A 16464-nucleotide genomic window follows, 5' to 3' on the forward strand; every position below is an offset into this window, starting at 1 on the left:
ATTGATTCCTTTTTAATCAGCCACTTCAGTGTCTTGCTGATGAAATTTGCCCCCTCAGTGTTCTCCAGATGATAACCTCTTTCTTTCAGGTCACCACAGAGTTTCTTCTTGTTTCTCTTATTTCAAGTGAAACATTAGACAGCCAGTCCTCTCCTCTTACATGAATCACAAGGACTTTGACCAGGCTGAACTATGCACTCACAACTCGTCTTCCAAATGGGGTTTTCCACAAGCATGCCAGCTTGTCCTGTTCCAGTCTCAGCTCCTGTGCTGACTGTAACACTGTAGAAGTGATCTCTCTCTCTCTCTCTCTCTCTCTCTCTGAGAGAAAGCCTGTTTGATTCACTCTGCTTGCAAAACAACATGACCCTCTTAGAACAACAAGTTCTCTTCCAGACAATCTGTGGCTCCAACAAGATCTTTCATCCGTTGCCTTTTGTAAACAACAATCCATTACTGAAGTCATTTGGGCACTCTCCAAAGCTCTTGCAAAGGCTATGGGGCTGATATGTCCAGCATTAACAGAGCTCCAGTATTTCAAATAAGATATGTTTTAAAGTGTTTGTATGTGACCTACACTATCAAACCTTGCCCCAATTTATCTCCCAAAAACATTCTATATACTCTGTCACAAGGTCATCTAAATGAGTCTGCTATCTGCCCCAGAAACGCACCTGGACTTGAAGCAGCCTTTTCTCCAGCGTGGCTTTGTTGCCAACAGTGCTATCTGCAGCAGCTAATTTAGTTTGGACCTCTTTCAGCCAAGACCAGGTGTTCTGCAGGGTTTCCTCAAAAGCCTGGTGGTTCTGCAGACCCAACTGGCCAGCTCTCAACTTCTCCTTCACCATCTTGGCCAGGTGCTGGTGGCGGGACAAGAGCTGGGAGGCTGAACGAGTTGCGCCTCCATCTCCATAACCCAGCTCGCTCAGTGTCTGAGATTTCTGGCACAAGCTGTCAAAGGAATCCCTGGACAAGCAAACACATAGGACATATCAAGTTAACAACATAGTGCCTTCACATAGTGTCCCAATGCAAATCATCCTCATTGAAACTGCAGAGAGTTGTGATAGCAGTTCAGACCATCACACAAAACACCCTCCCCTCCATCAACTCCATCAACACTTCCCACTGCCTGGAAAATATAGCCAACATATAAACAGACTCACCTCTCCCCACCTCCCATCAGGAATGAATATCCTGAATGAACCTCATGCTCTGCTCTGATCTAACCAATCTCTCTTTCTGTAACTGCACTCTGTACTAGGTTTTTTTTGTTGCTGTACTATGTATAGGTTAACTAGCTGAATTGGAGGCAAATTAAATTTCTCATTGTATATCAATCTATGTGACAACAAACCTGAACTAAACTATTTCCTTTTCATGCCTCAAACAAAACTGACAGAGAAGAAAGATCCAGCATCTTCACTCAACTACATTCTCCCTGAAATACATTCATCTCAAAGCAACATTATCAACTGTCCTCTCCACCTCCCACTCCAACAGCCAAGTAATTACCTGTGGAGAGATCACTGAAAGGAAGCAGGATCCTTTCCATTCCCGAACATGACACCCAAACTAAACTCAAACTCTGCTGCCTGCACATGATCTGTATCCCTTTTTCTCCCACATTTTCATGTCTATTTAAAAGAGTCTTAAATAATATTCTTGGATCAGCTTTCACCATTACTCCTGATACCCCATTCTAGGCACCCACCACTCTCTGTATAAAACAACTTGCCCCTCACATCTCCCAAAAGCTCCACCCCCCACCAGCCCCCACACCCTCACTTTAAATACATGTCCTCTATTGTGTGATTTTTTTTATTCTGGGTAAAAGATTCTGACTGTTCACCCCATTAATGATTCTCATAATCCTGTAACTGGTCTATATCATTTTTATTCTGTGCTAATCCTCTGCACTGTCCATGGCCCCAGCAACATGAGTATCATCTGCAAGCTTACTCTCACAAACAGCAGGGATCCCAACCCTGATCCCGTTGGAACACCACTGGTCACGGGCCTCCAGCTACCACTACTACCCTCTGTCTTCAATGGGCCAGTCAATTCCCCATGGATCACATTCATCCTTGAGGGGAATTTTGGGACCTTTCTACTTTTACTTTTGAAGAATATTCACTTAATGTTCATTTAACATTGTTGTTCTCTTAGCACTAAGGTTCTTCTGATAATTTTCATCGACTATTCTTAACAGTGTGGAGAAACAGAGAGATGTCAGCGTCCAGGTCCACAGATCCCTCAAGGTTGCCATGGAAACTGATAGGGTGGTTAATGAAAGCATATGGTGTGTTAGCCTTCATTAGTCAGGGGACGAAGTTCAAGAGGTAATGTTTCAACACTTTGGTTAGACCACACTTGGAATATTGCATTCAGTCTGGTCACCTCATTACAAGAAGGATATAAATGCTTTGGATACGTTGCAGAGATTTAGCAGGATGTTGTCTGGAATGGAAAACAAGTCTTATGAAGCAAGGTTGACCGAACAAGGGTTTTTCACTTTGCACGATAGAGGACGAGAGGTGACTTAATAAGAGATTATGAGGGGCTTAGATAGGGTGATCAGCAGTCCCTCTTTCCTGGACAAAAATAGCAAATATCAGAGGACATCTTTTTAAGGTGAGTGGTGGAAAGTTTAGGAGAAAATATCAAAGATAAGTTTTTTTACTCAAGAGCGGTGGGTACGAGGAATGCATTGCCAAGGGTGGTGATGAAGGCTGATACAACAAGACCAGTCAAAAGACTCTTAGATAAGCACATGGATGCAAGAAAATTAAAAGGTTATGGATGCAAGGTAGGGAAGGATTAGACCATAGATTCTCAAGATGGAGCGTATGCCCCACCGGTGGAGCATGGGAATATTTTAGTGGGGCATAAGAATATTTTGGGAAATAATTAAAAAGTTGGTTTGAAAAAATAACCTCGTTATGTTGGTGTGAAAGATGTGACTTGGCAACACTGACAGTACAGCTCAATTGTGGTAACTTCCAAGTAAAATCACTTGGTTCTTTTTATTTTCATAACATGTGTTTTTGCTCTTCTGATGTTTCCCTGTTGTTAACTGTTGTTATCCTTGGTTAACATTATATTTTACTGACTGGTCTTATTATCATCTATTCCAAATTATCTCATTGGCGACAAGGATTCCAAATTATCTCAACAATCATGTCTCACTAATGTTCTTTTTAGGGTCAGTATTTTTCTTTTGATTCAACCAATGCTTTTATTACATTTTTCAATTCTAAGACATAATAAAATATTGATTAATCTGTTTCAGGGAGCTTACACTGTTGTATTAATCTGTTTCAATGAGTTCGCGCTGTTGTATATTCAAAAATACATTTGCAATAAATGATTTAATTAAAACTTCTTTAGAATATATAACTTTTTTCCACTAATGGTGGGGCGTACATTTTTTTGAAAGATTGAAGTGGGGCCTAGGGCAAAAAAGGTTGAGAACCACTGGATTAGACTGTTGTAGACTAGGTTTCCATAGGTCAGCACAACATTGTGGGCTGAAGGGCCTGCATTGCACTGTGATGTTCTATGTTCTATGCTTGGACCAAAACTTTAATTCTGTTTTTCCCTCACATATGGTTGTTGCCTGCTGATTATTTCCAGCTTTTATCTTTGTTTCCACTGTCAACAGCCATTATGTTGTTTCTTCACTCTTAACGAGATCTGAAGACTGATTCACTTTAGGTGGTTTGTTTCATATGTATGTTGCACGAATATAAACATAAAATATGGATCTATTTGTACTCCTTTCTCTTGATGTTCCTTCTCTAAGTGAGATAAAGGTACAAAAGCAAACGTCATTTCATCGTTAAAGTGAACAATAGATTGTCAGTGAAAATCCAAAAAAGTGTAGATGCTGGAAATCTTAAAAATACAAAATTTCGGAAATGTTATCTGGAACTCAAGCCACCCGACAAAAAAAATGCAGAAAATAAATAAGTAAAAAAAAAGAAAGTTTAAAATTCGCATGCCCCGCCATTAGTTCGCCAATCACACAACACACAATCTTAATCACTTATCCAATCCAATTCTACCAATCCCCATAAGTGCCAGATAGCAGGGGTTTTACTGTACTTGGTTATTCCAGCTGCATCTGTGTAAGAAAACAGAGCTAAAGGTTCAGGTCTGACTTACAAAATATTTCCCACATTTTCATGGCTTTTTTTTGTCTACCTTTGTGCTTGGATTTCAGCAAAGAAATCTTCCATCTTCTCCAATTCAACTTGCATCTCTGGGGTGTTTGTCATGAGCTCCCCGATAGGCTCAGTGATCAACTTTTCTTCTGCTTGCTGGAGCCACTGAATCAGCTTCTTCTGACAGCTTTCGAAGCTTTTATATAAAAGGCACTTTTAGTCAGGGGAATAGATGATGTGCATAGAAGACAGACACATGCAAGCCAATTGATCTGTGCAGGATACTCTATAAAGTCTTTAAATATCAGTTTAAGGTGAGTGAGAGGTAGGTGTTTTACCCAGATAGTGGTGGGTGCCTGGAACTCACTGCTGGGGGTGGTGGTGGAGACTGGTACTATAGGAACATTGGGCATATAGATGTAAGAAAAATAGTGGGGGGCTGGGGGTTTATGGGCTGTGAGGATGGGAAGGGTTAGGTTGATTATGGAGTTGGCACTGTGTTGTACTATTCTTTGTTCTATACCTTAGTACAGAGGTTCACCATATACTCCCAACAGCAATGTTGCTCATACAATTGTCAAATGTCATGGAGTTATTCAACACAGAAACAAGCCCTTCAGCCTATCATGGTTGAGCATGCCTCCGCTATTAAGTACCCATTTACTGTAATGCTAACCTTATTTCCACATTCCCAAAACTAACCTTATTTCCACATTCCCAAAACTAATAAAGCAATTCCATAGTCACTGAACTGAGCTCAAAAGGTTTGTATTTCTAAAGTACCTTTCACTACCTTTGAACATCAGAAGGAATTTTGTAGCCCTACTAAGAATTTATGAAGAGTGCTCGATGTTTTACTGCAGAGATCTATTGCTGCAAGCTCCCACCAACAGTAAAGTGCTAAGTGTGTTTTAATGTAGCAATTCAGGATAAATATTGATCAGGATTCTGCAATATCTTCCTTGGCTTTCTTCTAATATTAGATTTGACTGAGAAGTATATTACTTGAAAGGTGGCATATTTGACAGTGCACCACTCCCTCTGTATTAACAAGGTGAATTACAATATTTATGTTCAAATCTGAGGTATCTAAGACCCAGAGAACCATGGCGAGAATAAATGTTGGTTGAACATGTGCTTACCTATTCAATTCTTCAACAGAGACCTCCAAGGCCGCCTTATTCTGTTGGCACTGACATAAGAAGCTCTGCCACTCCTGTTGACTACTTGCCAGCTGCTGCTGAAGCTGGGAAGCGCTGGGTTTGGACAAGTGTGGCACTAGTTGGTCTCCTTCAGCCACAGCTGCATCCAGTTTGTCCTGTCCCGTGCCCACCCTGCTTAGGAGTCGCTGTGAAAAAGAGCACAAACCCCATCACAGGTTCAGTGCTGGTTTGGAGATCAATCTTAAAACACATCAACAGCAGAAGAGTGACTGACTGGCTGCATGTACCAATGGGCAATCACCTGTCCACAGCGGCAATCAACCATCATACAAGAACATAATAGCAGTGGTAATCCACATAGTACTAACTTGTCCTGTAATCCGCATAGTACTAACTTGTCCTGTAATCCGCATAGTACTAACTTGTCCTGTAATCCGCATAGTACTAACTTGTCCTGTAATCCGCATAGTACTAACTTGTCCTGTAATCCGCATAGTACTAACTTGTCCTGTAATCCGCATAGTACTAACTTGTCCTGTAATCCGCATAGTACTAACTTGTCCTGTAATCCGCATAGTACTAACTTGTCCTGTAATCCGCATAGTACTAACTTGTCCTGTAATCCGCATAGTACTAACTTGTCCTGTAATCCGCATAGTACTAACTTGTCCTGTAATCCGCATAGTACTATCTTGTCCTGTAATCCGCATAGTACTAACTTGTCCTGTAATCCGCATAGTACTAACTTGTCCTGTAATCCGCATAGTACTAACTTGTCCTGTAATCCGCATAGTACTAACTTGTCCTGTAATCCGCATAGTACTAACTTGTCCTGTAATCCGCATAGTACTAACTTGTTCTGTAATCCGCATAGTACTAACTTGTTCTGTAATCCGCATAGTACTAACTTGTTCTGTAATCTTGATTACAGAACAACACAAAAACTGCAATTCTGGAACCTTGAGGAAACAATGAGATGCTAGAGGGTTTCAGTGGGTCAGGCAGCATTTGTGGGGAGAAATGGACAGCCAACGTTTTGGGTCGGGACCCTTTATTGAGATGAAAGTGGGAAATTACCTTTCACATTTCAGCCTCTCCCTAGTTTCTACCCCCCGTCAGTGAAAGGGGAGAAAGATGGAGGGTGAGAACATTGCTGGGGGAGGGGGGGTGTAAAGTTAGAGAAAAAAGCAAGAATAGGAGGAGGCTTTCTGAAATTTAGGGGTGACCTCGTGACCTGTTGCCCTCCCCTCCCATAGGTTGCAGTAACATTAGAAGTAGGGGCACAATTCTACAAACAAGTAGATTTTAGTCTCTATTATAATTAGATTGAAGAAAGCAACAATGAGGGTACAACTGGAACAAGGCAAATTTTTCTGAAGCAGGGGTGGCAATAGAAGTTTTTAGAATCTCAGTTCTATAATTCCTGTGCAGAATCATTTCCTGAGGCAGGTCTCTTGAAATCCAAAACAAAAATGAGGATTGGGTGGGGGGGGGGGTGAGAATATGCTCCTCAGGTTAGGAAGCATCACTGGAAAGTGAAAGAGAGTCAATGTTTCAGGTGAAGGACCTTTCATTATCCCCACGAAACGGCGACTCTTGTTTCTCTCCCTGGGGATGCTGCCTGGGCATTTCCAGCATGGCTGGTTTCAGATTTCCAGCCTCTGCCATTATTTATTCCAAGCTTTGTCACACTACAGATGGCAGTCTGCTTGGTGGCAATCAGGGTCACAGCAGCCGACTTCAACAGACAGCACAGGTGTTCGAAGCAAGCTGCAGCCAGTCACACAGCCGCAATGATTTATACCTCGCAGAGTCAAACAGATGCTGAATTTACAGAAGCTTCAAGTGCCATTCATTCCAGGATTCTGCTGGCAAGGAAATATTTTCACAATAACTTGAAGCTGACTACCCATTTTGTGAAAGCCTGTATTAATTTATGATGAATGAAGGAATAAAAGCCTTCAGCTTTAATCTTCACTGGTTCAATGATTCTAGTTTTCACTGGTTATGTTAACACTGCAAGATTCAGCTGAGGGGTTCACACACCTTGAGTTGCTGTAGCTTCTCTTTGATGCTGAGCAAATCACCTGCCTGGTCACTACAGTCCTTCACGGAAGCCCTGGCACCGCACAGCCACAGTTGAAACTCCTGCAAAAGGCCTTCCACAAATGAAATCAAAAGAAAATTAGTAAAAGCTCACTGTTGATTCCATGACTATCACTCAGCAAACTGTTGCATCTACAATGTACGCAAGAGTCCAAAGATTCACCAACGTTTCAGCAGAAGGGCACCTGGTATCAACAGTAATATTCACAGGAGTCGTGCTGACAGAACATATGGTGGGTAATATCAAATCAAGACTCCAAGGGAAAGCAAGAGTGACATTTAGGGAGAATCAACATTAGTCACAAGAAAAAGAACTAACAAACTCATGTGCAAGGGGAGAGGCAGCTGAACACAGAGAGAAAGAGTACAAATCGTAAAAGATTGAGGCACAGGAACAGTTTGAAACTGCATTCAGGCAAGTTAAAAATCAATCAGTGGAAGGAACACAGAGGACAGTGTGAAGTAAGACTGGATAGACAAATTTAGACAAATGAGAAAGGGATCTCTTTCAAATCCTGACAGGGCTAGGCAGGTTAGATGCAGGAAGAATGTTCCCAAAGTTGGGGAAATTCAGAGCAGGAAGATGTGTTCCTGATATCCTGATATGTGTTCCTAAGAAGGTGGAAGACGTTTAGGACTGAGGTGAAGAGATTTTTTTTCCCCACTTCGAGAGTTGTGAACTTGTGGAACTCCCTCCAGTAAAATGTTAGTGAGGCCAATTCATTATATATTCAAAAGGGATCAAGGGGTTTGGAGAAAAAGAAGGAATAGGGTATTGAAGTCACATGATCCTACTGAATGGTGGTGCAGACTCAAAGGGCTGAATGGCCTTTTCATGCACCTATTTTCTATGAAGCTGTGACAAAAGAAATGAAGAGTTCTCCCCAATGCACTGGCTAGTATTTTTGTCTCAACCAGCAGCACCAATCAAAAAACAGAATCAGATGCAGCAAGTAGTTAAAAGGCCATGTTGGCCTTCACTGAAATGGGATAGGAGTTTAGAAATAGCAAGTTTGGATACAACTGTACAGGGTATTGGGAAGGCCACATCTGGAACACTGTGCACAATTTTGATCATCTGATGGAAGAAAGAAGGCTGACTGAAAGGGATTCACCAGGAATGAAAAGGTTGTCCTATCAAAGAAGACAAAACATGTTGGCTCTGTTTTCTGTGGTGTTTAGCCGAATAAGGGGGTGATCTGACTTCTTTCAAATTTTAACAGTGCAGTGCAGTCAAAGGCCCTTCCAGCCCATGAAACTGATGCCACCCAATTACACCACCAACCCCTATACATTTTGGAAGATGGGAGGAAACCAGAGCACTCGGAGAAAATCTACGCAGGACACGGAGAGAACGTACAAACTCCTTAGAGACAGCGGTTGAGTCAAACCAGGCCACTGGCACAGAAACAGACTTGCACTAACCATGCTGCCCATTTTCATTAAAAAGTACACATTCCGAATGAGGGTTGACGGGGTAAATGTCAGGATGGTTTCACTAGTCACAGAGTCATGAACAAGGGATATAGTTTCAAGGTAAGGGGCTGGGGAGGGGGACGGAAAGAGCTTGAACTATGCAGAAAAATTGTATAGAATTGATAATTGTAAATTGTTGTCAAGGCTGATACTGTTAAAACATTGACACTGATAATATTGATAACTGTTCAAGTTTAAGTTTGGAAAATTATAAATAAAATGCTCAAAAAAATATGGGGCTGATCGGTCAAAACCAAACCATATAGAAGTTTATTCACACGGCGGGTTGTGAATCCTTGGAAGTCTTTGCCTCAGAAGTTGTGGAGGATCTTTTTTAAAACAAGTTTTGAAGTGGAGATAGATACATTGAGGAATTGTGGACAATGGGGCAAAGGCCCAGAAGGGGAGTTAGGTCAGCAGAAATCAGCTATGGTCATACTAAACGAAGGGATAGGCTTGAGTGGCCTATTAGCCCATACTACTCTTATTCCTTGTGTTCTTGTTATGTGATATTGTTATTCACGGGAGACATCATGCAAGTTCATCGCTGCTTTTGAAATGATAATAGGATCTACATGTTCGATGTTCATATTTTCATGCATGAGCTTTTGAAGGTATACAGAACATGAAAGTTGATGTTAAACAGGAAAGTCTGTAGATGCTGTGGCTGAAGTGCAATTCATAAAAGTGCTGGAGAAACTCAACAGGTCACACAGCATCTATAGGAAGTAAAAGGGTCACTAATATTTAAGACCTGAGCTCTATGTCAAGGAAAGCTGGTGTTTCTTTATCTCAGTAAGGAATGAAAAATTTACCACCTCTAAATGTTATTTGAAACAAGAACAAATATAAATCTGCATCAAATTAACAGGACATGACCCTGTTCAGTAAACAGCTCAATTCTGCTCTGAACTAAATTGGAATATTTGCATTTCTGGAACCATCAAGGTTTATAGAAGAAAAGGTGGCCACACAGCCCAATGTGTTTATGTCAGTTCCTTGCTGAGGTTATCCTAAACCTGATTCTGTGTGTAGAATGTATACAGAACATGAAAGTTGGTAAATTGGTGTATATCTTCAAGGCTTCATCCGATGAGAAATCAAGGCCTGATCCCTAAACTTACCTCACTAAAAGGTTCTCTTCTACAGATTAATACAACTCCAAACTAAACCCAATGTTAATGAGTTTATTTCATATTCATTTTACATTGCACCAAAGTTCTCACTTGCTGCACCCAGAAGGTACTTGTTAAAAACACAATAATAGTAAACAATTGAATTAAAAAGACAATAAATACATAAGATGGATAATAAATATTCTCAGTAATCCAAATGAAAAGAAAGTGACTTGCAATGGTGCAGACAATCCTTTTGTGGCATCAGATCGATGGAAGTTGTTCTATCCTTTACTCAGAGAAAGAAATGCCAACTTTCATGTTCTGAATACATTCTCCTCAGAGAAAATAAGCACATTGGCCACGTTGCCCTAATGTCATTAAGAAAGTATCACCTTACATGCAATAGATATGTATCAAACCCTCTCCCACTCGAGTATAAGGTGCTTTTGTGGGTGCAGCAAACCATACATGGGTGAAGGACCCTTTATGTTAATTTCACAAAATGTCCGTGATGAAATCTACCCAGCTCTGAATGGAACAGGGGTAGAGTAGGAACCTGGGTTTTGCTCTCAACTGCTTAGTTTTGACAGGGTAATGACACTGGCGCTTGATTGGCCAAAGTTTTACAATGTAAATGTCACCTGCAATAAATGAAGTCGCCCAATCCAGCAACACTCAATTTAGACTGAGAGAAAAGACAATTTTCCCAACAAACTTAACAAAATCTGATAGGTTTACATTTAGCACCACATTTCCACTGAGGCCATGAATAATCATGAAGCGATCAGTGGGGAATTCAAAACATTATCAAGAAGGCAATTAGAATGGCAGCAGAGGGTGCTTGTCTGAAAGGAGAGATAAAATTCGGGGATGTTCAAGTTCAAGCTTATTGTCGCATTATATCTGGGACACTGAGAAGAGTTCTTCCCTCTGTAAGGTTTAGTAAGGCATTAGAAGGAATAAAAGGAGATGGGTAAAATCGGTGTGAAACTTCTGCACATGCAGTGCAAGAAATAGCAGAGGGTTGTGCATGTGGCTCAAACCATCACAGACACACACCTCCCCTTGTTCAGCTCCCTCTATATCTCCCTTGGAAAAGCAGCCAACATATTAAAGACTCATCCCACCTTGGCCACATTCTCTTCATCACCCCCCGCCCCCGTCAGAAAGAAGCTTCACACATGAGATCACACACCACCAGGTTCTTTCTCACTAACTGGTGTGCTCACAAAGCAACCTCTTTCACTGCATCTTGGTACTATCCAACTGACTTGAACTTGATGCGCATACACTGGCAATGGCCAGTTGAGCTGAGTGGCCTTTTTGCTCTGTAATTCTATGTAAATTCAGCTGTAGAATTCTGCTCACAGTTGAAACGCTGTTCCAGTGCCTCCTGGAGCCTGCCTCGTGTTTTGGAGGACAGTTGATTGACAGCTTCATACTGTTTGATCAGTACGGTGACCCGGCTGCCCAGCCCCTCCAGCTCCACGGAGTGGTACTTCCGACAGAGGCCACTGAGTTTCTCTCGAGCAGAGTCAATCCTGCCTTGCTGGTTGACCAGGTCCAATTCCAGTTCCTGCACAAACAAAACAGAAGACAACCCTAGAGGGACAGTAACCACGGCAGCAGATGAGTGAGGGACTCAGCGGCTGAAGAACCCACACAGGTGGATGGGTGCTGGAGACTGACTCTTGGGAATCAGAGGTTTGAGAGGGTGCTGAGGGCAAGAAGAGCTCCCGAACCGACTCAGGCTCTGAGGGCTTCATAATTCGATTGGAGATTTGGATCTGCAGCTCAGGTTGCCGATGACTTGAACTGGAATCTGTGCAGCTGCAGCTGGAACCGAATCCACAGACACTCAGTGTCTTTGAAGGGACACTTTTACTTCCCTTCTTCCTATTGTTAGGAGCGCTGGGCAATGCTCACAGTGATTCTTTGTTTGCCTTACGGCAGACAAAAGTTGAAGTACATTATGTACATTACATTTTTCTGTATTATTACATGACAATAAAAGGAATCTATGAACCTTTAAAAGAGTCAAAAGACCACATGTCCTGATGAATGGGGGTATTGCAAACAGTGAGGAAGGAACTAGATCAGGGTTTTCAAACTGCCCCCCTAAACTCATATACCACTTTAAGTAATCCCTATCCCATCAGTGCTCTGTGATTAGTAAGGGATTGCTTAAGGTGATATGTGAGTGAAAATAATACATTTTGAACCACTATTTTAATCATTCCTGATTGACTCGTTATATGCATGTTTCATAACTCCAAAGGAAATGGGCCAACCACAATTTTTCTCAAGCACAACATTTCAGTAACAATTGGGTCTCAAGCAGTGATTCTCAACATTTTTTTTCCCCCACTCACATACCACCTTAAGCAATCCCTCTCTAATCACAGAGCACTTATGGGATAGGGATTACTTAAAGTGGTATATGAGTTTAGGGGGGCAGTTTGAAAACCACTGAACTATATCAACTGGGAGGGTGAGTCAAGCAATGACAGGTGAAATTTAACTCTGAAGTGAGGCAGTTGGGAAGTCAAACCAGACCAGGACTTTCACAACAGTAAATGGCGAGGTCCTGGAGAACGTTATGGAACAGGGAGACTTGGGGTGCAGATATATAGTTTCCTGAAAATGGTTGTCAGGGTGGTGAAAGAGACATTCAGCAGACTGCCTTCATCTGTAAGGACATTTGGAGTATTGCTTGCAGTTCTGATTGCTCATTCAGGAAGGATGTCATTAAGCTGGAAAGGATGAAGGAATGAGGCCTTCAGTTAAAAGGGCAGACTGGATTAGATGGGACTTTTCTCTCTGGAATGTAGGAGGACTGAGGGTGACCTTTTAGAGTTAAGTAAAATTTAGAGGGGCATAGCCTCTTTCCCAGGGTTGGGGAGTCCAAACGAGAGAACAGAGATTTAAAGAGGGGAAGGGTCACACAGAGGGCATATGGAATGACTGCCAGAGGAAGTCAGACAGGCAGGCCCAATTCCAGTAATTAAAAGATATTAAGACAGGAGCATGGACAGGAAATGTTTAGAGGGGCCAATTGCAGACTAATAGGACTCTTGGGGAGACAACTTGGCTGGCATGGACAAGTTCCCCGAAAGAAAATTCTCGTCATCTGCTCTGTACCTTCACTTTCCTCAGGTTATTGAGATCCTGGCTGTTGGCACAGACAGACAGTGAGCACTCCACAGTGTGTAGCCAGTCAATGAGATCCTCGATGTAGATCTCCATCTGATTTTTCTGGACGCGAAAATCTTTCAAGGTCTCTTTCGCCACCTTGGATACTTCCTGCACGTGATCCAACTTCTTCTGGGAGTCGGCTTCCATTGCCTGCAAGCAGAGAGCGGTTGTCAATTGGAATAACAGCAGACTACTTACCCCCGGACACCCCAGGAGTCTGCAGATGCTGCAATCTGAAACCAAACACAAACTACTCAAAAAACTCAGCATGTCAAGCAGCATCAGTGAGAGAAAGGGAATAGTGGCTGCTTCGGGCCAGAGTCCTTTAGAATCAGAATTTATTGGCATGAACATGTCACAAAAATCTTTTGTTTTGCAGCAACATTACAGTGTAAATATTACTATAAAATTACATTTAAAAATAAATAAATTAGTGCAAAAAAATAAAGAATGTGAGGTAGTGTCTATGGTTCATTGCTCATTCAGAATCCGATGGCAGAGGGGAAGAAGCTGTCCTTGTGCCAATGGGTGTTCGTTTTCAGGCTCCTGTACCTCCTTCCTAATGGTAGCAGAGTGAAGAGGGCATGGCCTGGGTGGTTGAGGATACAGGCTACTTTCTTAAGACACTGCCTCTTGTAGATGTCCTTGATGGAGTGGATACTGATGCCCTTGATGTTGCAGGCTGGGTAAACAACTCTATAGTTTTTTCTTTTTGTAAAGGTATTGTGCATTGGCACCTCCATACCAGACAGTGATGCAACAATTCAGGATTCTCTCCAAGGCTCAACTGTAGAAATTTGCATGAGTCTTTGATGACGTACCAAATCTTCTGACGAAGTATAGCCACTGAAGAGCCTTCTTCATGTCGAAGGTTTGAATTGAAGTCTGTGTGCACATCCACCATTCCCTTTCTCCCACTGATGCTGCTCGACCCGTTGAGTTTCTCCAGTAGATTGTGTTTGGCTTCAGATTCACCGTTGCATCGACGTGGAGGCCCCAGGACAGATCCTCAGAGATGTTGATGCCCAGGAACTTGAAAATCTCAACACTTTCCACTGCTGACCCCTTGATGAGGATTTGTTCATGGTCTCCTGATTTCCCCTTCCAGAAGTTCTCAACCAGCTCATTGGCTTTGCTAATATTGAGTGCACGGTTGTTGTGGTAGCACCACTCAATGAGCTGATCTATCTCCCTCCTGTATGAGCTTCCTCATTGCCATCTGTGATTCTGATTGTGATGTTATTGGAAAAGTTCTAGATGACATTTGAATGGTGCCTAGCCAAACAGTCATGGGTATATGGCAACGGGCTAAGCACACATCCTTGAGGTCCGCCTGTGTTGATCGTCAGTGAGGAGGAACACTTCTAGCTTATACTGACTATGGTCTTCCGATGAGGAAGTCAAGGATCCCAGTTGCAGAGGTCCAGGGTTTGGAGCTTGTTGACCAGCACTGAGGGAATGTTGGTGTTGAAAGCTGAGCCAAGGCCAGACAACAGCTCTCAGACACCTCCTCCTACTTACCCCTTCCACAGGACCCCACCATAGCACATCAAGCCACTGTCTCCAACACCATCTCCAAACATCACTTCTGGTCACCTCCCTCCCACAGCCTCCAACTTCATTGTTTCCTATCACCCCGCACTGCCTGCTATCCCGGTAGATCCAATGTTTCTGCCTGCTCTTGTCCCACCAAACTAGTTTTGTCTTACCTTGTCTCTATCTTTTCTCTCATTGTCCAATTCCTCCCGACCGACATCCGTGATTCCACACATGCCCTCCATCTTTTCAATTACTTCAAATTCCCTGAATTGGACTGCATTATATTTACTACGGATGTCCAATCTCTACACATGCATCCCCTATACAAAAAGTCTCAAGCACTCCATTTCTTTCTGGACAAGAGACCTGACCAGTCACCCTCCACCATCACCCTCCTCTGCCTGGCAGAATTTGTCTTCACTCTTAATAACTTCTCCTTTGACTCATCTCACTTCCTTCAAACGACAGGAGTAGCCATGGGTACCCACGTGGGTCCCAGCTACGCCTGCATGTTTGTGGGCTTAGTGGAGCAATCCATGCTGCAAGCCTACACAGGCAAGGCCCCTCAACTCTTCTTCCATTATTGCTGCCTTGTTCACTCGTGATGAACTTTGTCAACTTCATTCACTTCGCTGCCAACTTCCACCCTAATCTCAAATTCACCTGACCCAGCTCTGACTAAACTCTCCTCTTCCTGGATCTCTGTCTCCATCTCGGGAGACGAGCTTTCCATCGACATATTTTACAAACCCACCAACTCCCACAACTACCTCGACTACATTTCCTAACACCCTGTCCCCTGCAAGAATTCTATTTCCTTCTCTCAATTTCTCCAACTCCGCCGGATCTGTTCCCAAGATGAGGTCTTTCAGTCCCGATCACCTGAAATGTCTGCCTTCTTCCACCCACGTGGCTTCCCCTCCGCCATCATCAACATAGCCCTCATCCGCATCTCCTTCATTTCCCGCTCTTCTGCCCTGGCTCCCTCCCCCCCCGACCTAAAAAACACAACATTCCCCTTGTCCTCACCTACACCCCACCAGCCTCTGCATCCAACACATTATTCTCTAGAATTTCCAGCACTTACAACAGGATCCCACTATCAGACAGATCTTCCCATCTCCTCCTTCATAGGGACCACCCCCTCCATGACTCCCTCGTGCATGCATCCCTCTCCACCAATCACACCCCACAGCACCTTTCCCTGTGGCCTCAGGAGGTTCCGCACTTGTGCCCACACCTCCTCCCTCACCACAGTCCAGGGCCCCAAACAGGCCTTTCAAGTGCAGCAACACTTCACTTGTGTATCCACAGTATTGATTTACTGCTTCCAGTGCTCCCTTTGTGGCCTTTTCTATACCGAAGAGACTGGGGGCAGACTGGATGATCACTTCGCTGAGCACCTTTGCTTTGTCTGCACCAGTGACAGAGACTTCCCAGTAGCCATCCATTTCAGTTCTGTGTCCCACTCCCATACTCACATGACTGTCCATGGCCTTGTGTACTATCCCACCAAGACTACCCGAAAATTGGAGGAAGAATGCACTCTCCAGCCAACTGGCATTAACATCAAATATTCCAGTTTCTGCTAACCTGCACTCTTCTCCCCCCCCCCTATTCACCTAGCCATCCCTCCTCCCCTTGATCACTGTTGTCCTCCCTTCTCCGCCTATTACCTCCTGCCTTTGCGATCTCACCTCC

At 43.1% G+C, this 16464-nt stretch overlaps 1 protein-coding gene across 15 annotated transcripts in view; it reads right to left on the reverse strand.

Moving 5' to 3' along the window:
- Nucleotides 1–16464, reverse strand: part of syne1b (spectrin repeat containing, nuclear envelope 1b) — a 665691-nt gene that overhangs the window by 389558 nt on the left and 259669 nt on the right. For all 15 annotated transcript variants that reach the window (XM_069932310.1, XM_069932313.1, XM_069932309.1 and 12 more), the window contains 6 exons: nt 13171–13374; nt 11398–11605; nt 7376–7488; nt 5309–5514; nt 4207–4362; nt 675–966 (listed from right to left, as the gene is read on the reverse strand). In XM_069932310.1, coding sequence (XP_069788411.1) covers nt 675–966; nt 4207–4362; nt 5309–5514; nt 7376–7488; nt 11398–11605; nt 13171–13374 — 1179 coding nt within the window. The remainder of the gene's footprint in view (nt 1–674; nt 967–4206; nt 4363–5308; nt 5515–7375; nt 7489–11397; nt 11606–13170; nt 13375–16464) is intronic.

The sequence above is a fragment of the Narcine bancroftii genome, chromosome 4, assembly GCF_036971445.1.
Source record: "Narcine bancroftii isolate sNarBan1 chromosome 4, sNarBan1.hap1, whole genome shotgun sequence".
Lineage (NCBI taxonomy): Eukaryota > Metazoa > Chordata > Chondrichthyes > Torpediniformes > Narcinidae > Narcine > Narcine bancroftii.